This window comes from Camarhynchus parvulus, chromosome 2 (assembly GCF_901933205.1).
Source record: "Camarhynchus parvulus chromosome 2, STF_HiC, whole genome shotgun sequence".
NCBI lineage: Eukaryota > Metazoa > Chordata > Aves > Passeriformes > Thraupidae > Camarhynchus > Camarhynchus parvulus.
Genome location: NC_044572.1, coordinates 134,097,428 through 134,121,843, shown reverse-complemented (window position 1 = coordinate 134,121,843; position 24,416 = coordinate 134,097,428). Strand labels below are relative to the sequence as shown.

The 24,416-nt window shown below is 43.0% G+C and overlaps 1 protein-coding gene across 2 annotated transcripts; it reads left to right on the top strand.

Moving 5' to 3' along the window:
* The first annotated feature begins 4,043 nt into the window (after positions 1–4,043).
* On the top strand, positions 4,044–6,580 carry TMEM74 (transmembrane protein 74). Of its 2 annotated transcripts, none has more exons than XM_030971443.1 (2): positions 4,044–4,134; positions 5,227–6,580. In XM_030971443.1, the coding sequence occupies exon 2, from the start codon at positions 5,390–5,392 to the stop codon at positions 6,338–6,340; it is 951 nt and encodes a 316-aa protein (XP_030827303.1). In that variant the 5' UTR covers positions 4,044–4,134; positions 5,227–5,389; the 3' UTR covers positions 6,341–6,580. The 2 variants fall into 2 exon arrangements, with proteins under 2 accessions (XP_030827303.1, XP_030827302.1); XM_030971442.1 differs by lacking the exon at positions 4,044–4,134 and adding an exon at positions 4,269–4,471.
* The last annotated feature ends 17,836 nt before the right edge of the window (positions 6,581–24,416 follow it).

The following is a 24,416-nucleotide window of genomic DNA, read 5'->3' as shown; positions in this document are numbered from 1 at the left end:
CATATCCCACTGGGCACCCTGAGCCCAGACTGCTGAGATGGAGCTGTGATAGTCAGCAGGACTCTAGAACAATCAAGGCAGAGACAAGGATAGGCCTGTTGACACAGGGGTGCTCAGGTGCTGGGGCATTCAGAAGGGAAAATGGCTGAGTATGAGCTCCTGAAGGAGGAAAGCAGGGAGGCTGGTCGGGATCAACAGTAAAGCCTGTGGTAGTGGGGTTGGTCAGGTCACCAGCCTGAGTCATTGGTGTGGGCATAGCAGGTGGGAAACAGCAGTCCTGGGACATCCAGACCCGGCCCTTAATGGCCAGTAAAGGCTCCACAGGTGCTGTGCCAGGGAGCAGACCTCAGCCTGACAGCTCAATAATTCCTACCTGTCCTGCACTAGTTCCTGAGTGGGGCTACAACTACTGTGTTTTCCAAGTAGTCAACAGGCCCTTTACTCCTCCAGATGATCCTTTGCTCTAAGACCAAGACTGAATATTTACTGAAACCATGATTTCACACGTTCAGACATGAGAAGCATAGAGCTTTATCAAGGATTTAATCTAATTTAATTGCGGCAATTCTGGAACATCATATCACACATCTATGGTTTCTTGTATCTCTGTAAAATTATTTATTTATTGTGTCTTTTATTAATGCACAATGGATGTGCATTAGTGAATCAACCAAAGCAGAATTAAACAGCTTTCCCATCTACTTTTGCTTTATTAATCTGTGACATTTATTGATCTGTGACAGTAATGTTTTAAACACACAGAAATGGTGAATTTTTATTTTTATATTGAGTTGTCGAAATATTTGCTTGCTAGCTTCAGAATACTTATAGTCTCTAAGCCAAAAAAATTGCATCACTTTTTCTTTTTGCACTTTATATATAAACATAGCTATATATAAATTTGCCTCTTCATTCTCATCTATTACCTTTGTTATTTTTCACAGACCAGTACACAGGTCCATGTATTTCTCTAATAGGTATTAAATTTTTCTGCAGCCCCATGTTATTGACTCCCTAGCCAATTTACTTTACTCAACAGTATGATCTATTCAAGTAGAAATGGGAAGTTTATGCAATACTCTCTCTAGACTTCTCTGAATGTATCATTCTCTGAGCCACACTGGCTGGAGTGCCTCTTTATTTTAGAAGCTCTGCAGTCTTGCAACACTTGCACAAGGACCACTGGCAACCCAAGGTCCTGTGGCTGTGCAAGGCAATGAATCGAAGATTCTGTGAAAACGAGATCATTGAAGAACCCTGTATACATGTTAAAAGACAGAAAGGGGAAAAGAGAATAAAAACATTTGGAGGAATGCTTCACTGAGGATCCCATATAACACTGGAAAACTCCCTGAACTGGTGATAGCACATAAAATATCTCAAAACCCATCCTCTATCACACCATGATGGGATGTACCATTCAGAAAACTTGTTCCAGTTTTGCCTGGTTCCTCTAAAGCTCTCAGGTCTGGTCAGGCCCTCAGTGAGGCTTCAAACAGAAAGTGTGAAACAACTTTTAGCTCCTCACAAGCCTCCTTATAGTTTTATGGCGGCCATAGGTTACTGAGAATGGGAAAAAACCATGTACACCTAGTTTACATGCTCATTTATAGTTGGGCCAACTTGAAGAGAGCTTACAAGATGCTCCAGAGCATGGTTTAAATTTAATTGCACATATCTCAACTGAGACACCGTTATCAGCCGACTGTCAGATTTCATATTATCACTGTGTTGCTACCATAGCCCTGCTCAGTGTCTGAAAGGGCTGTATTATATGGTAGGCTAGAGCAGAGAGAAAAAGGCTCATCCACTCTGACAGTCTACTCCAGTCTTTTATTTCTGTCCCATTGTGTGTCCATCACTCTGGTTTTTAGCTCTACATAGTCACTTTCTTCCTGTGACAAATATTCCTACTCCCGCCCTTACTTGATTATCTTTTCACCAGCTGTACTTGTGTTTGCAGAGTACACGTTGCTATGCATTCATTTCACCACCTCCACACCTCAGAGCATTGGCAACAATCACATTTGTTACAAGAAAATGCTGTTAACTCCTTGCATCCAAAGTTAAAGAAATGAAATGTCAGTAATATGAATTGTGACTAGACAGTGATTTTGCTCCAAGAGTGAGTGAACTCTACTAGGAAAAGGAGACACAGCACCACATGGGAAGGCACATAGAATAGACAACACTTGGCTTGACAGAGTTGTGGTTCCCTCTGTTTGCTCCATAGTTTGTGGGACTACAGTTATCAGCAACAAATTAATACGCTTGCCCAACACGCGCTGGCACAAAACGGGGAGGAGAGTGGGCGGTAGCACAGCAAATAACAAGTAACTAAGGCTCTAGTAAGTGCTCAAGAGTACATGCTGTAGCTCCTGGGTTTTGAAGGAACGACAACATGGCATTTGTTGTGTGCAGACAATTTCCTGCCTTTGTATCAGCTATCAGAAAGACAATACCCACCCAAGGACTTGGTAGGCTGTGCCGGGGCCCAGGAAAGGTGTTTTCATTCTTCCAGGCTGCATTGCCAGGGCTGAGCACCATATTTTTTCCTGTGAGTCATTTAATTAAGATTTGTCTATCAGATGCAGCAGGTGCAGCTTGCAGTGTCAGTGCCCAACATCTGTATATTCCTATCCTGCTAATTCCCAAATGAAAATGCGCAATAGACTTAAAGAGAGTTTGTTTCTGTCTTTACTTTTGCTTGAAACTATTTGAACAATTTTTTGTTCAGGCTTTTTTGTTTCTGTGATTAGGTTTTGTTTGTTCCTTTATATTTATCTCAAAGAGGGCACTGTTATTAAAAAGCTCCAAGGACAGCCTGCATCATTTTCCCAACTCCTTAATTTTCTCCTTACAATTTTTCTTCAAAGGGTGAATAATATACTATTTAATGCATTGAAACTGCACTTTTCTAATGGAAACACTGCCTGGAGCTGCTTTGAAATGATATCCAAAGAACCCCAGAGCACCAAGCAATCTGTATGATGGGCACTGCGAGTGCCCTACTGTTACCACGTCCTGGCAAGTAATTTTGACATTCATGGGAGTTACTCCCACTAAGATTTGAGCCTTCTGTACTGGGTGCTTTGGGTCTCAGCAGGATATGTCTTCAAAACTGATTTGATTGCCTAATGCATTGTTTCACAACTGGCAAAGAGTCCTTACAGAGAATGACCTTGTTCTCTCACGTCAGGCCAGCTCCTTCAGATAGTCTGTGTTTGTCTCTGCTGGTTCCTCCCCAGCTCACTTTTCAACTTGAGCTTCTGCTTTCCTGCCCAACAGCCATGCAGGCAGGTGCTGCTCACTTATTTCTGCGTGCACCTTCATTTCAGCTCCATGACAAAGGTGCCTCTGCCCATGCTTGCTCTTTGTCTCCCCAGATCTTGGTTTTTCCACAATAGCATCATATTCAGCTATGATAAGCCTTCAGTTCAGACTACTCCATACTTTATTTTCATATTCTAGTTTATCACTAACACTGGCAAAGGAAAAGCACTGGCAAGAGAACTCAGTGAAGGTTCATACTGAAAATGAAATGGCCATTCATTTATTATGTATTTTTTGGCAACAGTCTTTTTTTAAATAGTCATTTATGCTGGCCAGAGGAAGCGCGTGGACAACCTGCCAACACAGGCGAGCTCCTGAGATTTTCCAGTAAGTCTTGCGCAGAGGGTACGTCCCTTGACGTCTCAGATCCAGCAGTTCTGGGATCACTTGAAAATCTGATTTTATCTTTCCCTGGAGTAAGTCGTGAGCTCCCAAGACTATGGAAAACAACTCCGGGTGGTGACTGAGCTAGACGCACGCATCCGGCTGCACGGACGCTGCTCTCCGGCCCCGTGCCAGCCTCCGGCACCCGGAGGGGCCGTGCGGTGACTGCAGCCCGGGCGGGGCAGCGGCCGAGCCCCGGGGCCGCGGGGCGGGCGCGGCTCCGGGCGCTGCCGCAGCAGCGCCGCCGCCCGCGGACTACAGCTCCCGGCGTGCCGAGCGGAGCCCGCCCGCCCCGGCACTGCCCGGCTGGGCTGGGCTGGGCTGGGCCGGGCCGGGCCGGGCCACCCGGGCCGCCCGGGGTCGCTGGGAGCAGCGCGGGCTGGGGCGCGGCCGGTGGCGGAGGCGGGCGGGAGGAAGGTGAGTGCATCCGTGTGTCCGTGTGTCCGTGTGTCCGTGTGTCCGTGTGTGCGTGCGGGGGCCGGCGCGGCGCCGGGCAGGTGAGAGCCCCGCGGGCAGGAGGAGGAGCAGCGGGAGGAGGAGCAGCAGCGGGAGGAGGCGGCGCGCTCCTGCCCGCCGGGGATGCGTGTGTGCCCGTGCGTGTCTGCGCGCCGCTCACCTCGGTATCGCTCGGGTCACTCGGTGGCGGGTGGATCCAGCTACTCCCGGCGCCGGCGGGAATCGCTTTTCCCAGCGCGGCCGGTTCTCGCTGAGGTCCCGAGAAGAGCGTGAGTGAGCAGCGGCTGTGAGCGATCACGTATGTGCTACAGACGCACATGTGTTTCCTACGCATGCAACACATTTGTCGGGCTGCAGGCTTCGCCCCGTGACACCGGGCGGCCTCGAGGGGGATGGGGCCCAGGCGAAAGGGGTAATAACGAATTAATTGCAGATGAGAAGTAATATCCGTCTTTGAGTCATCAGTCTTTGAGGCATAATTTCATTCCAAAAGCTCTTAGATAAATGGTAGATCTTATATAGGAAAGCACTGCTTTTCCCATAGGATTATCAGATTTCCACCGGAGAATACAGATCCTGGATTATTGAGCTACATGGGATTTGCGTGTTTCTTTCTAATTAGTCTGTGAATCTGAGTGTAAAATTCTTTATTTGGAAGGGGGGGATGGGAGTTATATGCTTCTAAAAGAACAGACATACATTTTCTCTACATTTTACACAGTTTTTCTGGTTATCCTGTGCTCTGTGCATACTTACTGCCTTAATTGGATAGTGGTGTCAAAGGTTGATTAGATTCCCTAATAGATTTTGGATCTGCAAGAGGATTGCAGTTTTAAATGCGTGGTTAAAACAATCATGTTTGCCGTCTCCTCTCAAACAGTTGAGAGGGGGCTGATGTATTTCATTTGTGTTATCTTCCCTTTGGCTTATTAATGTATCATCATGAGGTTGTCGGGTTTGGTTTTGTTGTTGTTGTTTTTTCCCCCTCTGCTATTTCATTTGCAGACTGAAAAGAAATGAATGTCAGAGAGGATTTGTTTAATCATTTAACAGCTGACACAAGCCATGTCCCTAACAAAACGTTGGTGAAAAAGTGGTGAAGAAGATTTCTGGGATACAGCAGCGCCAGTACTGTGAAGCCGCTTCTGCAGGTCAGGGGCAGCATTTGCTGGAGGATGCCGTAGCCCAGGAGGTGAGGCTCGTGGGGACGAGGTCGATGGCTTGCATGGAGCTTCTCTACCTGGCTGAGGAGAGCAGACAGGTGCCCCTGGGTGCCGCTACTGGCTGGAGCCTGTCCCCCCATCCCTACGAGCAGCAGCAGTGTGAGGGGGGTGAGGTGGACCCCAGAGCAGCCGCTGCCGTGGCAGCCCTGCACTGTGAACGGCACTGCAAGCCCTTGCAGAGGGGCCCTGTGGCTGAGCCCCCCCTGGCACCCCAGCCCTCCTCCCTGGGCACCTCGCCCCAGGAGCACCCTGCCCCCTCCAGCACCTCCCAGCCCTGCCACCCAGCTGAGCGCTCGCCCAGGGAAGAGGATGGAGGGAGGAAGAAAGCCTGCTGCTGTGCCCAGGAACTCGAGACATCGTTCACCTACGTGGATGAAAATGTAAATCTGGAGCATGCACGAAGTCCCCCCACTCCTACAGGTGGCCGGGATGCCCCTCTGCAGCAGCATTCCTGCAGGGAACTGCCACCTGCATGGGTGCACGATTCTCCTTCCTTGGTCTCTGAGGAGGATGATGCTGCCTCAGAGGCAGCAGCTGGGAAATCTGTTGACTATGGATTCATTAGTGCCATTTTGTTCCTGGTTAGTGGCATTTTGCTGGTGATAATTTCCTACGTGGTGCCCAGAGATGTGACTGTGGATCCCAACACCGTGGCTGCCCGGGAGATGGAGAGGCTGGAGAACGAGAGCGCAAGGATCGGCGCTCACTTGGACCGCTGTGTTATCGCTGGGCTGTGTCTCTTAACCCTGGGGGGCGTGGTGCTCTCCAGCCTGCTGATGATGTCCATGTGGAAAGGGGAGCTGTACCGGAGGAGCAGGTTTGCATCCTCCAAGGAGTCTGCAAAGCTGTATGGATCTTTCAATTTTAGAATGAAGTCTGGAGCAAATGATAATATGCTCGAGCTGTCGTTAGTTGAGGAAGATGTGCTTGCCATAGATAATTAGTGTGGTCATGATTTTTAAGGCAGCATTTCTACAGGAAAATATGTTTCATTAAAGAAAGCAGATGCAGCTAAAGATAGCTGGTGATGCAGTTTATTTGTCTGACAGGAATGGTGTTATCTTAAGCTCTATAATCAAATATTTGCAATATTTGAGTACTTGTTGTAAAGGGGAACTGTGCCAGATGAAATGCAAATGATATAAAATAATGAAAACCACTGAATAAAAAGAGACTTGTGATAAGTAGGTTCCTCAGATACTCGTTTATCATAATATAAAACATTCCATTGGTGTCTTGCCTATATAATTTTCTTATTACTCCCATATAGAACAAGAATGACCTTGACACTTTCAAAGCTGTTAATTTTTGAAGGCTGCAAGATTATTAACATTCTACTTGACAGAATATTAAGAAGCAGGACCAATAATTAAATGGTAGGGCTTATATTTCATTAAGAGATGCTTTTTTATTCTTTAATTTTAAGCAGATCCCTTCTCTTCAATTAAGTGACAGCTATGGGAAGAAAGAGCACCACTTGGTCGTGGCTGGCCACAAACCTCCCATATTTTCAAACAATTGTACAATTAGTGATGATTATTTAAAATATGAAATAAGAGGCAAAGGGCAGGAAACCATATGGCTCTTGGTGCTGGTAGGAGACAAAAGGCTCTTTCAGCTTGAGGTCAGTGGCTCCATTTCAGTTCAGATTAGCAATGATTGATAGTCATTAACTTCTGATAGCTATAGTGACCCATATAAAAGAAGTTTAGTTCCTGGTGGACAGATGTCTTTGTATGAAAACTGCCATAACATGAATTAACAGACCTCTGTTTGGAGTCTCAAAAGACCCAAAGACTGAAAAAGCATGGGGATGCTGAGACTGGACACTTTTTCAGTACCCATGCCTGAAGAAATTCAAGCTCAGCTGCAGGGCTTTGCTTATACTGAGGCTGTCTGCATCTTATTAGTCCTTTTTGAAACTTCAGTTTTATGTCACTAGGCTCTCAACCTTCTCATAACCAGCAAGGAAAGGTCAGGAAGGAGCTCTGAGACTCGTTCAATAAACCCCAATTTATTTGTAAAGAATAAATCATCAGGAAATACAGAGGTTAAGTATCAGGCAGTTTACTGGCTGTCAAGAGACTCAACATAGGGGATGATCAAGGGTACATATTGCTTTTAATCTCAGTTGTGTGGCACTGTAGCCAAAAACCTGTACACTGATGCTGTTTGCTTTATTACCAGCCAGTTTCTGGGGAACATTGATGTGTTCTTGCAGTGCTGGGAAAACCAGTTCTTACGGAGCAATGGTTAATACATACATATATATATATATTATATATATATATGTCTTGTTAATATGTATATGTCTGTTATATGTGTATGTGTCCCTGGCAAAGCCTAACATGGGTGAAGAGCTCTGTCTGTGCAGTCTCTGACTGCAGTCTTACAAGAAACGTGCTTCATTGTGACAGCCTTCTCAGTTGTGAGTTAACTATAAAATATCAGGAATATGAATTATTTTTAAAATAATTCATTTTTAAAATAACACCATTTTTTCCCACTGTGACACACAGGAGAAGAGTTCTCTTGGGAAGATGGGAGGAGATTTCCTTTATGCCCCCTTTGCCCAGTAATATGTGGCAGCACAAAGTCCAGAATAACAAGTGGATGACAGAAACATGGGTTCTTCACAGAGAATCCGAACACTATTTTGCTACTTGGTTCTTTGTTCTGCTTCTCTGGTTTTTGTCAGGAGACAAGTGCAGCACCCAAGTCTGACTCAATTAGTTCAGTCCCTTGTGCTTGCTGGCTGCAGGTGACCAAGTTCCCAAGGAGCTGCCCTGCTCCAGGTTCACGCCTTTGGTCATCAAATTCCGTTGTGTGGTACCCAGGCTGTAACGCTGGCCCTGCAAAAGAGATCCTGCTTCACGTGTTCTCTGCTCCGACTGCAGCTTGAGGTCAGTGTTACTGCATAATTAAATGAGCTGCCTTATTAGAGGGTGCTGCTGCCCAGTAAATGATTCTCCCAATTTATGTCATGATACACAGTGTGTTCTCAGGCAGTAACTCAGCAGTGACCAGCATCTCCACAGTCATCTTTGAAGAGCTTACATCCTTCTGGCTGTGTCATCAGAGATTCCTAATTGAATCTCTAGGATAAATACATGAAATGTCTTATATCTGGAAGCTACCTCAGCCTGTTGTGTTCAGTACTAGAGAGGAAGGAACTAGTCTGAGGATCTGGATGCAGAGCAGGAAGGTTCCTCTTTTGCTGGCCCTGGCCAGTGGGTGAGGTATGTTCACACAGGCTGCAGAGCTTGACACTTCTCAAGGTGGGGAAGTGGGAACAGCACTTCCTCTCATCCTGCCCCTGAGGATGGGAAGGGGCTGGCCTTCCCAGGGAAAGCCACGCCAAGCAAGAGGGCAAATGTTGCTGAGCTGGGGTCAGCAAGGTGGTGTAGGGCAGGGGACGGACATCTCGGGGGATGAAAACCCTTTCACCTGCTGGGTCCCATGTTCTTACCTACGTGACAGAAGCTCTAAAACTGAGGCTGGTGGTTTTGAGAGCTATTATTTTTATTTTTTATTATACATATGCATTAAATTGGAGTACATTCCATTATTGCAGAAAGAAGTCAGCTTAAGCTGTAGGGATCACAGATTTCTTGCAGGAACCATGACATGCCTTAATGCTGATTATTAGCACTAGAAAAAGGAACTGTCAGTATGTTATTGTGAAGTGATAAGTTTTCTGACACTTTGTAAAATGTCTGTCACAGATCATGAACCTGCAATACTTTAATGAACCTTGAAATTTTCCCTGAGCATCTTAAGGAAATAGTCAATCTAATAATCTAAATGTACACTGCAGAAGTGTGAGGAATAATAAAATTTAAACAACAGGACTAACAGAGTTTCTTTATTTTGGTGTAAGTGTGTGCTATGAAAGAGGTGAAGGAAGGCCTTCAGAGTGCAGGAATTTAGCAGATAAAAATGCTCGGGACATTTCTCTGATCACTTTAGAAATTGCAGCATGATGTGAGTTAGTGGTGCAATATAAAACCTCTAGACTCTCAGGTTCTCGTGCTGTGAAACCAAACACAGACAGAAACCAAAGTGCTTGCTGTCTGGTGCCTGATGGTGGAAATGAATGTATGAGCCCACTGGCCAGGCCTTCACAGCATTCACCTCACATGAGATGGTACCAAAGGGCGAGGCCAAGGGACGTTTATTGCCCCCTCATGCACCCTCGCGATTTGACTTCCCCTGCTCGAAATTTAAATGCTTTAAAGGTACAAATAGGAGGAGAATTGTTGGTGGTTTTTTCACTGCCTGGGCTAAAGTTGTCACTTGATTCATCAGAGAGCTTTCTCCTTTTTTGGGAAACTAAATTTTGGCATGTACTGAGTGGGTTTTAGGTGCCCTCTAAACATCTGATTCTGAATATGGATTTCCGAGTACCCTGGAAACAGAACAGGATTTGTGCCCTTAGTCAGTTTATTTCTGACCAGCCCCAGCTGCCAAATATGGCATTTTCCCAATTTCTACCTCATGACATGTCTGCTGGCTGGGCCCAGCCCTGGTCTCTACCTTCCTACTGGGGGTGTCTGTGCTTGCCTGAGCTGTGGGAAGGGAGGGTGCTCAGACAGCTCCCTCCTGCTCACCCGTGTTCTCAGTTCCCTTTTCTTGGTCAGACGCTGTGGCTGAGGCTGGACGTTGGGAGCTGCATGGCATCTGCTGGGGATGCTCACCAGGACAGAGGCTGTCACTGCACCATCCCAGCCCCCATGCTGTGGGTGCCCAGCCTGTCTCCCCCCAGCCTCGCCTGCTCCTGCCAGCCTGAAGCCGGCCCCGTGGCAGAAATGCCCAAGACTCTCCTAGGAAGCTACACTGGGTTATTGTTGGATTTTTATGTGTTTACAATTTTTTAGTCTTTGTAATTCTTTTAAAAATCTGTCTGCAATGAGTATAGAATTTACTGACGAAGAAAGCAACTGGTTTAATTTTGTAAGACTGACTCACAATGGGGTGAAACATCACAGTCCGTCATGAGCTGTTCAGTAGTGCATTTGATGCCTTATTACAATCGCAGCCGTGTTCTGTACAGAGACAAAAATAAAAGTCTATGAATTTGAGCACTGTCATTGTGGGCCTCTTTGCTCTTTGCTGATTCTAGTGATTGGCTCTTCTGTCTCTGTGCCATGGGTGCAGTCCCCAGTCCTCAGTGGCATGGAGCCCATGTAGGCAGCAGGGCCACCTGGCAGAGGCAGTGTTAGATTGAGCTGTGCCAGCACACCAAGCCCATCCCCAGCTCACCCCTCCATCATGTCCCAGCTGCTTTTCCTTCCCAGACAGAAGTGCCAAGCAATGCAGCTTCAAACCCTGCTGTACTCATGTTCCACCCAACTGCACACAACCAGAACAAAAAAGAGGAAAAGTGGGTGGGAGCAGCCATGGCTGTGTGAGCAGGCAGCTGGTGAGGTGCTGTGTTAGGAGGTGGGCATTGAGCCCCTGCTCACCATCACCACATGCATGACCACTTCAATATCACATCTTCACCTTGGCCCAGCTTGGCCATGGCCAGGGCGGGAGGGCAGAGTGTGCTGGGCCCAGCACCAGCCATGGTGATGATGGATGGGCATGCAGCTCCCAGAGAGGCCTGGAGGTGATGGGCAATGCAGGGAGATGCAGGAGCTGTGTTCCTGGAGGTCTGTGGGCTGGGCATTGTCCCCTCAGTGTCAGCTTCACCTCTCCCTCCAGAAGAGCTGTGTCAGAGTGGGCAGCAATCAAAGGGTGCTGGTGCTGGGCCAGCAGTGTCTGACACCAGCAGCTAAGCAGGACATCCAGGCGGCCACAGTTTTCTCCTGGGTTTTTTTGCTTCTCTCAGATCCCCAGTGTATGTCAGTTAAGCACCTTAAGTACCTTTGACAACCTGTACTCCCTCCCAAACATGATTCAAAGGTATGCCACACAGGTTATGCCTCATCAGGTCACTTTTCATTCTGGTGTGACAGAATCAGACCTTTCCCTGCCACTGTTTGTGAATCACCATGTGAGTGGGAGTGCTGTGGTGGGTGTGGATCCAGGCTGGAGCCGGGACTGTCCACTCCTGTTACCTGTTACCACAGAACAGAGTACAACAGGGCTCCAATTTGCCATCCAGGTTTCAGGCTGTCACTGCTACAGGAGTAATAAAGGTGTCCCAGAAGTTTGGCCCAGAAGGCCAAATTGGCTGTAGCGACGGCACTGAGGCCAAATGCAGACTATGGTGTGCAACTGATGATTAGCAAGAGGTTAAGAGAGTAGATGTATTTATAGATATGACAATCCATCAGCTTAAAGAACTGGGAGGCTTTCTAACTGAAAGCAAACACACAAATTCATTTTTATTCATTTACAGATTTCTTCTTACCATTTTAAATGTTGAAGGATTCAATGTCATGTAATATATTCACAGGGTTTTTTTTTACCTGTGTTCATGAGTCCTGGCAAGGTCAGGAGTCCCATAGGCTGCGAGAAGGTGAGACTTCTTTGATTTTCTTACCAGTTTAAATTAAATTTTGGATATTATAAATCTGCATAAAACCAAACAAGACAAGAATCCCTTATTTGAAATGAACCTGCTTAATATTTGTTTGTGTAAATGTAAATGCAGTGCCCAAGGTAGAAGCTGAGACAAATAATGAATGTTTTATTTAGATTTTCAATTTTAAAAATGATTGTTAAAATATTTCTGCAGACTTGCTATATTAAAAACTTGTAAAGAGTTCTCTGCTTATTTATGAGTAGATTGGCCCACTGTTACATATGATAAATGATACTGAGCTATTGCCATTAACTGAGCTGCCCCTCATGGACATTTGGCCATTGTTTTGAATGAGGGCATTACAGCCTAACAAGTATGGTTTTTGTTCACCTGCACCCAGTGTGTAACCCGTAGACCACTGAAAGTTCTTCCATCTGCATCAAGAAATGAGATACTGAGCAGCATGAAACATAATGTTCTCAAAAAGTCTCCTGCACACAGATACCAGAGAGAGCCACCTGGAGAGCTGGAGAACCAAGGCTTCTTTAAGTCCCAGTCCAGCACTGCAGAAAACGCTAAATTAGTACAGAACCACTAGAATAAATTAATCTGAAAAGGATCGCATTTTTTTTTTCCGGGAGAATGACATTTACATTTAATTTACAGTACAAAATAATTTTTAAAAAATCTCGAAAACTCAAACTAAATTTGCTAATATTTGGAGGTATTTGGGTAAGGTTTTGCACATTTAAGGGATTTGTATTTGGTTTTTTTAAGGCATAAAAAAATCAATAGGCTTCTGTTGAAAGAATAAAACAGATATCTTTACATCGGCATAAAAAGCTCCTCTTTTCCAATGATTGTTTCTGTTTTGACAGATGTGTATGCAGGGAAATTTAGCTATTGTTGAATAAAACATTTCCAGAAGCAAAATTGATTAAGTCCCTTTTGCAGAGGAAAAAAATCAATTCTTCCCATTAGAAGGATCTAAAAGATGTTGGTCAGCTAGAAATGTAAATAAAGTTCTTTAATCACTATTCTCTAATTGCAGTGTATCCATCTACATGGGATTGTCTTGTCTCTATAGCTTAAAATAAATTTGGTTGAACTCTAACATGAAGTAGCTTCTGACAAACTAGCCAGAGTAACTGTGCTTGAATGTAAATAATATCAAGTAGTTGTCCTGACATTTTGGTATAGCTTTTCTCAAGGATTAGCTGTTCATGAAATGAATGTATATGTGATAACAATATATCTAGGCTGGGAACAAAAATGTATTCACTGAAAGGCAGAGCAGTAGAAAGTATGTGACTGTTCAGTTCCTATGTATTCTGATTTCATGTAATAAAGACAGCACTTTAGAGATCTCTTCATTAGTAATTGTTGAGGGCTATTAAAGGTCATGGAGGGCTATTAACAGAAGGATGCCAAGTCTAGCTCTGTAAGTCCCTAAGCTTCTGATTGCTAAGAGCTGAGAGAATGTGCTGGTCTATGCTTGCCCTTCCCTTGGTTTTACATAAAGCTGTTACTGCTGCAGGCTACTATCTGAGCCTATTTTGTGACAGATGGACCTTTGATTTGATCCAGACTGACCCTGTGTTCTCAAAACTTCGTGCTTTTCCTATAGGGGCAATATCAAGTAGTTGTTTGCCACTGTGGCTTCCTAAAGAAGGAATCAATAGATCACGGCCTTAACTTTGTTTTTCCCTCCTTACAGGAATGGTAACCATGGTTGGAAGAGCTCTTGAGAGGTCATTTTCCAGTCTTCTGGAACTTTCACCCTCCACCAGCCCTCAAAGATGATTACTCATGGCTGTGAAATGGCTGCTCAATTCTCTGAGCACTCTGCTGTGAATTTTATAAGGCTCACATGATTTGCAGATACATTATGTATCTATGCAGCCTCTTTTGCTCTAAGTTCTTAAGATCTGAAGTTTGTGGATCGTCTGAATACTTTTATATTTCTTTAATGAGGCAAAAAAAGGTTGAAGCACTTCAGCCTTCTCAATGTCATTTTCAATTGTGTCCTGTCTCACTCCCCACCAAGCAGAAAACCTGTTCTTTCTTTGTCTTTTTTCTTCTTTCTGGTATAAATATAGAGCACTTCCTCATGACCTTTTTTTTCTCTTCTATGAGGCTCTCACTTGCTTCCCCCCCCCCCAAAAAATAAATGAAAATTATTATTTATATGTTCTAATTTCCCCAGTGGGGAAATTTCTTAAATTTTAGGTCACTGTTATGGTTAGCCAAATCCATGTTTACAATGGTTATTTTTCTTTCACGTTTTCACATTTCACATATGGTATTTTGTTTCCTTAATTTTGGTTTAGAATTTGCTAAATTTTCCTGAATGTCTTTCCCCTTTAAACTTCTGCTATGTGGGAGCATACTAAAAAGTGCTTTGAATTTAGCTGAAGTTTCTTATTCCTTGGGACCACTTCCCTGGAGGCAGAAAACTCTGTTCTAACAGCCCTATATTGTGAGGAGTTTTTTTTGTACAACTGAGCTCAGTGAACAGCCTGGTGACTACAATCCCCACTCCTGCCCACCTCCATTCCCCACTCAGCCTTTCTTCAGTGTGGGCAGCAGTGGTCCAAGGCGGAGATTTTGTGTTAGGCCTGCTCTTTGAGCCAAGCTGTGTTGTTAAGGAAAATACTTCAGGCTTGTCTATGGGATCAAATTACAATGCATGGCTATTGAGATGGGAAATGTCTTCACTTAAACTTCACAGGATATTGAAACCAGTCTTAGCAAAGAGGTGAGTTAGAAGCAAAAATCAATATTGGACAATGCTGAAATGCCTCTGTTCAGCTGCTGTTTTAAATGCCTTGTACAGGCCTTTCAAATCATGTTGCCAACAAATGGAGGAAATACAGCTTTTAAAAAGTCAGAGAATTATTAATGGTGTGCTTGACCTCCAGCTCTGCACAGTCTACAAAAAAAGCATCATTTTTCATATGCTGCTGCCTTATGCCTAATTCTGCAAGCCCTGTTGGGAAGCAGTTGCTCATAGGAGAAGTGCATTCAGAGAGTGAGGGTCAAAGCTTTCGATCCATGATGGACTGTGGGAGGGAAAGAGAGCAGGAACAGCTCATGGTCAAACCCCTGAACAAAAAGGGAGGGTTGCAGGGCCCGTACACCTCATACATCATTCACACGCTAATGGTATTTCTCGTGCTGGTGTGTGAGAGAAGAAAATTAACTGTGCTGAGGTTAAGCTTGCAGCTTTCCAGCAGGGATAGAGAAGTATGGAGAGAAGCAAATGTCAGATGTCTTCATGAGAAAATGAATGCTCTAGCCACTATCCCGGTGTCTGAGGAGTGATTGGGGAACCAGCACCTCCAATTGTGCTCCGCAGCAGGCTAATCTGTTGTGCAGCATTTGTAGCACAAAGAAGCAGTCTGAACCTTTATTAACTTTACCCACTGTCTGAGTAACCTAAAGTGACAATCCATCTCTCTTATTGCTGTTATTAAGTCAGTTTTGGACAATGCCTTATCATCTGCAGAAAAAATGAAGAGGAGATGTAATGCAGGCAGCAAGTTTCTAGGTAAAATTAGGCTGTCTGAAAAGGGGAGAAGAATGCTGCACGCTGCACTGAACAAATCTTTGCATTGATTTCTGGAACCAGAGCCTTTCTAGGAGCGCCACAAATGCATGTATTTATTTAGTGCTTGGATTCAAAGAGCTGTCAATCTTCCTCTGTCCAGATAACTCCAATTTGTGTTCAGGTCTGGGGTGCTCTAGGGTCATACATTATTGCTGCTTGTGCTGTTCTTGCTTTTCACTTTGATGCCAGCTCTGCAGTTCTTGGTCAGCCCCACGCAGCCACGTGTGCAAACAGAGCTACTCCTGCTTGGTGGCAGTGGGCAGTGGCCAGGTGACACATGGCACTGCTGCAGCTCCAAGAGTGCACGTGTGAGCCTTGGAAATGGAATACTTGTTCTCACAGAGAGTCTTAAATAATCATTTAAATATGCATGGAGATCTCACTGATACATTGTCATCTGAGAGCCCAGATCTCATCTGTCTGTGGGCATGCTGTGTGTGTGCTCTGTGGCCCAACAAAGAACTAGTTCCTCCTCTGACTGTCCTACTTATTATCTGGTTCTGTGTCCAGTGCATAGGAATAAAAGGCAATTCTTTTATATCTCCCCTTCAGTTCAGATGGGATTAATCCTGCATTTCAGCTGGGTGTCTGAGGTAGCCTGAGATAAAATTTGAGGCCAGTAATAAGTTACTACTCCTGCATAGAGCAAGATGAAAGAAAAGTAGTTGTGAATTGGAGAGATAAACAGCTCCTGGGGATGCTCCACAGCACAGCAGTAATAGCTCAAGTCTATGGTTTAAAATCACTGTCTTAACTACAGTAAACAGAGCTGGTTTTAGTGGCTTTTTTTCAAGGTGAAGGCTAGAAGGCAGGCCATGGAGGACAAATGTGGAAAATTTGTGCCTTTTTAAAGAATCCTTCACTGAAACTATCCCACTTTCCATTAAAAGTTCCAGGATACATAACAATAAGCTTACATAAATATCTACAGTCACTTACTTACAGACAGACAGGATAAACCAATGCATTGCAAGGTCTGTATCCAAACACTGCAGGAATTGAGTTTGTCACAAAAATACCATCTTTCTTTACCTTGAGCTCTTGAGGGAACCCTAAGTTAATTTCTATGTCCACGCAGGATCACAAGATGTTTACTGTCATTTATATAGGGCAATGTTTGGTTTAGTTCCTGTTCAAAATAAGGTAGTTTGCCATACAGTTACCTGTGCCTCTTACTATTTTACCTCAGTGAACAGAAGGGGGAAAAATAAGAAAAGGATTTTTTGTTGTTTTTTTGGTTTTTTTTTTTTTTTTGCTTTTGTTTTTGGTTTAGTGGGTTTTTTGCTGTTGTTGTTTTGGTGATTTTTTGGTTTTTGTGTGGTTTTTTTTTTGTTTTGTTTTGTTTTTTGGTGTTTGTTTGGTTTTTTTTTTTTGTCAGGGAAAGTATATGGAGCTAAAAAGAAGAAAATGGAAGGGAGATGAAGGTCTTGTCAGGACACAGGTAGGAATATGGATTTCATAAAGTTAATAGCTACAGTCAATAATTATTGTGGAAATAGATCTCACAATTCATATTGAATTGATTGTAGTCAGCTTGATTGATGCTGTTGTAATACAGGAGACTAATCAAGACTGGGAATCAAAGAAAAAGAACCAAAATCGAAAGGCAAGTCCTTACAGATTAGTCATTCTTTATGCTAGTAAGCCAATTTATCAGCAGTAATAAAAAGTCCTGATTTTGAAAGCAATGACTACTTTTCATAAAATATATCCTCCAGTTCCATCCAGTGTTTTCAAAGGTTCCTATCTCTTGTCTGTTTTAATGGAAGGGATAGTCAGGTGCCAGGAGTTTTTTACACTACACTGTATAAGACCAATTATGTTTCTGGTTACTTTTTAAAATTACGTTGCTTTGGACAGACCTTAAATTGTCTCTCACATCATTCTATTGTCTTTCAGAATAAAAGTTGATTTTGCATTTAATTCCAGAACACTCTATATTCTTCAAGTTTCCCTAAGGGCACAAATCACCTGAAAACCTTAGGTAGTGTCTTCATAAACTGCTGAACAAATCCAGCCATCTTGTGATGTACCAAAAGGAGATCTTGTTTTTCTCGTTTTATACTTTCACTCCCCTCCCACCTCTCCCAGCCTTACAGTCCCTCTCTGCCTTGTGCATCAGCCCCCTTATAGACCAATGGTAGGCCCAGACTATTTGATTATTATTAGCATAATTTTTATCACTTCCATTTTCTATGACCCATTTACTTTACAATATATTTCCCTTTCTCATCTTGTTTCAGAACTAGTTTCAGAAGTAGTTAGAGACTCATGAGCACCTTGGCGAGAAACTGAGATGCTCCTGGGCGCTTGCTCCTCGGGGCCAGCTGTGTGGGCAGGGACAGCCAGACCCTGGCTGCGCAGTGCAGGCTGTCCCAGGCAGCACAGAGCTGCTGCAGGAGGGCACAGGGCCTGAGCACAGTGCTCTGCCTCTCAGCACATCACACAGCTGCGTGGGTCATGGGGTGGAGGTGTCTCCTGCATGTTTCATCCAGGTCTGGACAAAGGTGGCTCGAGTGGAGTGCAATTGCCTCTGTGTCCTTATGTCCTTAATCATCACAGCAATTGTCCTCACTGCTCTGCCAGCTCTGCTTGGATCCTCACCCCTCTCCTTGTTCAGCACCTCCTCTCCTGTTAAATTTATCTCTCTTGTATTACTCACTGTCTCTTTGCTGTTGTGAGCTGCATGCAAAAGCTGGGTTTATTGTTTGAGATAATGCATTCCTGCTATCTCAATGAAATAAGTGTGTTCCATTTGTTTATTAGCTAATTAAACCAATCTCTAGAAAACCTTCAGAATGTCTTCTGTTCTTCTGCAGTGAAGCTAATTTATCTTTATAGTGCTGGCAGTAGGAAAATGGTCTATATGCCCTGCAGAAAAGTTTGAGATTCATGTTTTTATCCCAACTGTTTCAAATTATAATCTAAAAGTCAGATTTGGATATTCAGAAAACTTTGGTGCTGAATGATCTGCAGCAAAAGAAACATATGGGAAGTACAGGCATAGTCTGATCTTATCTCTGAAGCTGACAGATAAATAATTTGACAAAACAGATATTGCTTAGAAGTTAAAAAATAGTTATTTTGCTCAGAAATGTGTCCCAATGACTATTTGTTTCCTTTGAGCTGATCACTGCATGACACTCAGTGTGCGAGGCTGCTTTCATAATTTCATAAAAAGTGCTGGTAGAGAAGAAGCCATTTCACAGAATCATGGTAGAGGCTGGTGGACCTCTCTGAGCTCATCTGGTCCAGCCCCTGCTCAAGCAAAGTCAGCGAGAGAAGATTACCCATGGCTTATCCAATTCACTTTTGAATATCTCCATTAAAGGAAACTCCACAGCCTCTCTGGAAAGCATTTTGCAGTGTTTGACCACTTGCACAGTAAAAAAAAAAAAGTATGATAATTATCAGAGTTTTCTGTATTTCAGAATTCATTGCCTCTTGCCCTGTCAGCACACAGCACCAAGAAGTCTCTGTCTTTGTCTTTTTTCCCCTGGCCCCACCTCAGGTTTTTCTACACTTTGGTAAGATCTCCCTGAGCCTTCTGTTCTCCAGGCTGAGCAGTTGGCTGTAATAAAACGAGAGCACCGAACATTAAAGCCACCACATATGGAGGAGCTCAGACCTTCCAGCAATTACAACTTGTAGCACCTTCTGGCTGGGTTTAGAGATCTCTGCCTCTAGACAGATGAAAAGGAAAACACTGCTTCAAGACAGATGTCTCCTAAAGAAGAAAGGTATTCATCTTTAACCCAATCCACACTACAAGATGCTTTACTTTAGTAGGAGTTTCAGGTTTTTGCCTCTTCCCAACAAAAAAAGAACATTTAGCTTAGCTTATGTCAGTTTGAAATCAAAATGTATGAAATTAGACACTGGAGCCTTTTGCAGAAGAATATGAAAATGATTTTTTTTTATTTTGTGGATTTCTGCCTGTCTGCAGTTCATATAAAACTATTGAACTGCAATCTTTGACAATTTTACTTCTCATCACAACACTATTAAGCATCCCCATCTCAGTTCTCCAGCTATCTGGAGCATTTTGATCGCCTCATTTTTGTGTGGATTTGATTTATGAGCACCAGAAATAAAATGTGGACACTGGGCATTTTAACATTTTTTCAGCTGAAGGTAGCAACTTTTAAATTAACAGAGTCAGATATCTGAGGTATATATCAGTTCTCCTTCCTATCAGCAAAGGCATTTCATTATTTTGCCCCTGGTTTAGGTCATAAATGATGTCATCCACTGTCTTATTTATTTTTTACAGTGCAGGAGGTTACCACATGTTAAAATATCCCTCTCCTCTCCAATTTTTTTTCTTTCTTACTTTTTGCCAGAGGAGATGTTCAGACACTTTCATATTAATATGTATTTTCTTGACTTACAATTTTAAAAAAATCAGTAAATACTAATAAAAAAATTCCTTCAACTGGATTGTTAGCATGAGCTGAAAATGCAAACAGCTTGTAGTAACTACAGCACATGATGAGGTTTCTTCTCTGGCCATGAATCAACGAGAGCTTTTCCAACAGCTGTGGCCCACAGTCTGTAAAATTCACCAAAAGGAAGTAGTATTTTTTCCATAGCTGTGAGAACAGATATAGCACTAATGAAATTTGAGGTTACAAGTGCAGTTGATCTTACTGATTTGGAGACCCAACTTGTAGGAGAGCATCTCCACTGCAGTGGGAGCACTTTGTGTTTCCCGCCCCTCCAGCAAAGCCCCGAGGGATGCGCTGTGCTAAGCAGCCCTTGAACACCAGCATGGAGCAAGTGCTGCTTCCAGCAGATTTATGTCTCATTGTTAATTGAAGCTTTTCCAAAGATGTGGCTGCTGATTCTGCTTCTTTGTATTGTCTGGTGTCTAACAAGGTGTGAGCTGTCATTGTGCTGTTCTCTCAGCTGGAGAACTTAAGAGGTCTCTGTCTCCAGTTGTTATTGTTCTTTGAATGTAAGGATATATACAGCATTTATCTGCTCCCCACCCTCCATCCCAGAAAAATTAGATTGGCTAGACTGGTTAATAGGATCAAAATGTATGGAAGGAAAGTTGCTAACAGAAATGTACATTTGAACATATAGAGTAAGTGAAGGATCCTCATTTCCCTTTGTAGAAGGAGCCTTCTGAAAAGTCACTATCTATCACTAGAACAAACCTTTTTTAAAATTTTTTTTATGGTTTTGTGCTTTGGTTATAGTCACAATTCTAACAATCCTTGGTTTTCAAAATATTTTAGTAACTATTCTTGGTTATGAATGTAATTGTAATACATAAGAACATAGTTTTTTATGTGCATTCCCCATTCTGATAGAATAGTTGATTTGTTAATAAAACTTGTACAGAGAGAAAATCTATTTTCCTATAGTAATTACTCATGAAAATCAGTGCAGCCAGGAAGAAAGTAGAAATTAAACAAGGTCTAAAACAAAGGCACTTTGAAGACCAGGTTTCTTACGTTAGTCCCTCCTGGGAAATTTATAGGCACATTAATTAATGCCTTTTGCCTCTAAGTTCTTTTCCTCTGTAATTGTATACACCCATGTACAAAGATGCAGAGAGGATCTCTGTATTATCTGTGCAGAACTAGGAAAGCAGGGTATACTGTTAACTGCAATTCAACAGAAAATGATACACTGGCCCTTACCAAGCAAAGGACAAAAGGAGGGTCATGACCTGGCATTTTCTAGCAGCACCAGGAAAGCAAAACCTTATCAGCAGAGCTCTATCAACTCAAGCCCTTTGTCATGACAGAGTGAAGACCTTTCCTCTGCATTGTTTAACCACAGGCAGACATACACAAACATGCAGGATGTTCTTGCCCAGGTCTATCAATACTTACTGCAGACCAGAAATTGATAGTAGAGGGTTACCAAATTTAGCTGATGAGTTTACACCTGGACTGGCACTGGTAATTAACCAAGCTGGAGTAAGTACCAAGTGAATACTTTACCAAGGTTTTTGTATCCCTGGAAGTTTTGAAATTAAGATAGATGGTTTTTTCTAAAATAATAGCATTAACAACTATAATAATTATTATAATCATAATAGATGGCCTGTGCACTGTATAATAAAGGAGATCAGAGAGGTAATTACAGTCTCTTGTGACCTTAGCTGCAGTAATTGATTGTAATTACTCTTCTTTGTAGCCTTAGCGTGCCTTACTGGCCTGTATCAGAGCCATGGGGTCATCTCAAGTAGGTCATGTACCATAACCACTTTGCTTCAATCCTCAACACATAATGTTTTCCTTCCCTTTATAACCCTGCCTCACAGAGCAAGGCTGTGGAAGGAGCAGCCTGTGCATCTTAGGTCCTGTGCACCAGTCCGATGAGCTACTGGGCACAAGGAGTGGAGTGAGGCCATCCCTCTGCAGGGAGAAGTACAACACGCATCCCCTTGTTCTGCAGAGGAAGAGGGGCAGAGAGGACATTCCCCAAGAAGGTGCCTCTGGATAACAGTTACCCTGGGCTAACTTGGAGCCAGGATTCTGATGTATCACACTTTCTTGGACTGATGGCTAATGAGGCAAATCGGCCCTACATGAATAAAATGTCTGTCAGGCGAAACAGAGCCGTGTACATTCCCTCTGAAACGCCCGTGTGCCAAGAAAGGCAATCTGCTGGCACCCAGCACGCACACAGGGCTGTACAAAAGGCCAATTCTTTGCATGAGCAGGGCAGGAGAGATGCCATGTCCCATAAAACAAATTGCTTCTGTTCGAACCCCTGAGAACAGGCAGAAGCAGAGGTTGCTGTTGAGTGCTCTGTCTTGCACTCTTTTAGGTTAAATGATTGTTACAGAAAAGGCTGCCTCAGTATTTCTGTAAAGCAGCACCATGGAACATCAGTTTAGTAGGAGCAGCTAGTCTACTGATTTACTTATATCAGAAACCTATTTACTTATATCAGAAACTTATTTACTTATATCAGAAAGACCCTGCATTGCTAGATTTTGTTTTCTTCAAATGAGTGATCCAATTTTTACAAGGTCAAGTGGCTTTTGACTCCTAGCATTCAATTTATTAGGAATGGACAGGAGGGAATTAGCCTAATGTCAGCTCAAAAAAATGTGCTTTTAATACAGACATCTTTGTTAACAGAAACATGACTTCTGTACTGCCTCTGCTGCAGTTTTATATTAGTTATTTCTTAACTTCTTGGGGAATGAAGAACTTGAACTGACAGATGCCTTTCATTTTATTAAGCATTACTAATACATAACATTACTTACTTTTTTTCTCAGTTCACTTCAGTGATTAGCAATTTCTGCACCTCTTGAAGCAATGCAATAGAAATGAGAGCCACAGGCAGCAGAGAACTCCTTCCAGCCTTCTTAATTCTTCTGCATAAGCATTAGGTTGCAAATGCCAAGCACAAACTGGATGTTTTCTCACTGTGCCTAGTGTGAAATGCACAAAGGATGAACAGAAGCTCCTTGGATTAATCTCTTACTTGACAAAGAGATGACCCAGTCTCAAAGCTAGAATTCAAACCTATGCTACATTCCTCCAAGGACATGCAGAGAGGCGGAGCCTTATGCTGAACATCTCACAACTTTTTATGTGGCTTGTCCTGCTGTAGCCCCTTTCTCCCATGTTGCAAGTGCATCTACACCTAAGCTGACACCCACAGCACAGCCCAAGCACTGCTACAAGTAACAGTGATTTCTCAGCAAAGGATCATGAAGAGACACCAAAAGTGGCCTCTGAGATACCTTACTCTGAGCAGTACGCTGGTTCCTACCCTTGTGCTTGAGTATCTTTGATGAATTTCCTTGGAGAAATGAAAAGTTGAAAGATACTGCTTAGAGTAGCCTGAGAGATAAATAAGGAGCTGGGCATGGAAATTAGTGTAAAGGAATTCTCAGTAGACTGCTAATGAGTCACGGGTTGCAGATGTCTCTTAGATGAGGAACAGTCCTGCAAGGCAATTACCAGGAGCCTCAGCACTTAAGCCATATGATATTGGATAAAAGACTTAAGGGAACTGTTTTTCACAGGCAGGAGGGAGAAACATAATCAAATTCTTTATTTGCACTCAAGTGCATCTAATGCTATACAACATCTATTTGTCCAGGGAATTAGTTTTACTTATTTACAATACCATACTGGCCAATTACATGACAAAGCCCTTCGAACCCTGCTATACTGTTTGTGAGATGCAAGTAGACAGACAACCACAGAGAGCCATAAGATAAACACTGCTAAAAGAAAAACAAAAATGCAAACTCTTACTAAAAGAAAATACCTGTGTGATAGAAGGAGGTGATGGTGGTAAGTAGGGAGTTAGATGTCAGAGTGTCTCCTATTAGATTTAATCAATTTAACTAGCCTAACTCATACTGGATTGTTGGAGTTTGGATTTTTTACTGTTCCTAGTTAATTATAATCCAATCCCAGTATTATCACTGCAACAGAACTGACCAAAAAAAACCCGTGCCAATAAAGTGTTAATAGACATGAAAAGTTAAACTATATCTATATTCATTACTCTTGCCTTTGTATGAAGTTAGAAAGAAGTCAGGGACATAATGAACTGCAGTCTTGCACTTCACTTTGAACATTAAGAATGCAGCAAAATAGTGTTCTTGAAGTGCTACAAAAGGAAATCACTTAATTATTATTAAGAAAACAGTGATCCTGGCAGTGTAAGGCACAAAAAGAAAACAAAAAAGTAGTAACAAGCAAAAAATTAATATCCCAGGTGAGCAGTGTAATTTTCCCAACTTTTTCATTTTCTGCACAGCTTATAAGGCACAGAATGCAGTTCATAATGTATGTGATGCACATATGTGCTCACACATTTCTGAAGGCTGTTCTTCAGCTTTTACAAATTAATTCTTACTTTAATAATACAGCAAACATCTTGGATTTTCCACTAATCTCGTCAAAAATGTAGGATGAATCTCTTCAATACTTTTGCTGATGTTAGG

What these genes read in the sequence shown, in the direction of transcription:
- TMEM74 (XM_030971443.1), top strand. Translation starts at nt 5,390, where the DNA reads ATGGCTTGCATGGAGCTTCTCTACCTGGCTGAGGAGAGCAGACAGGTG.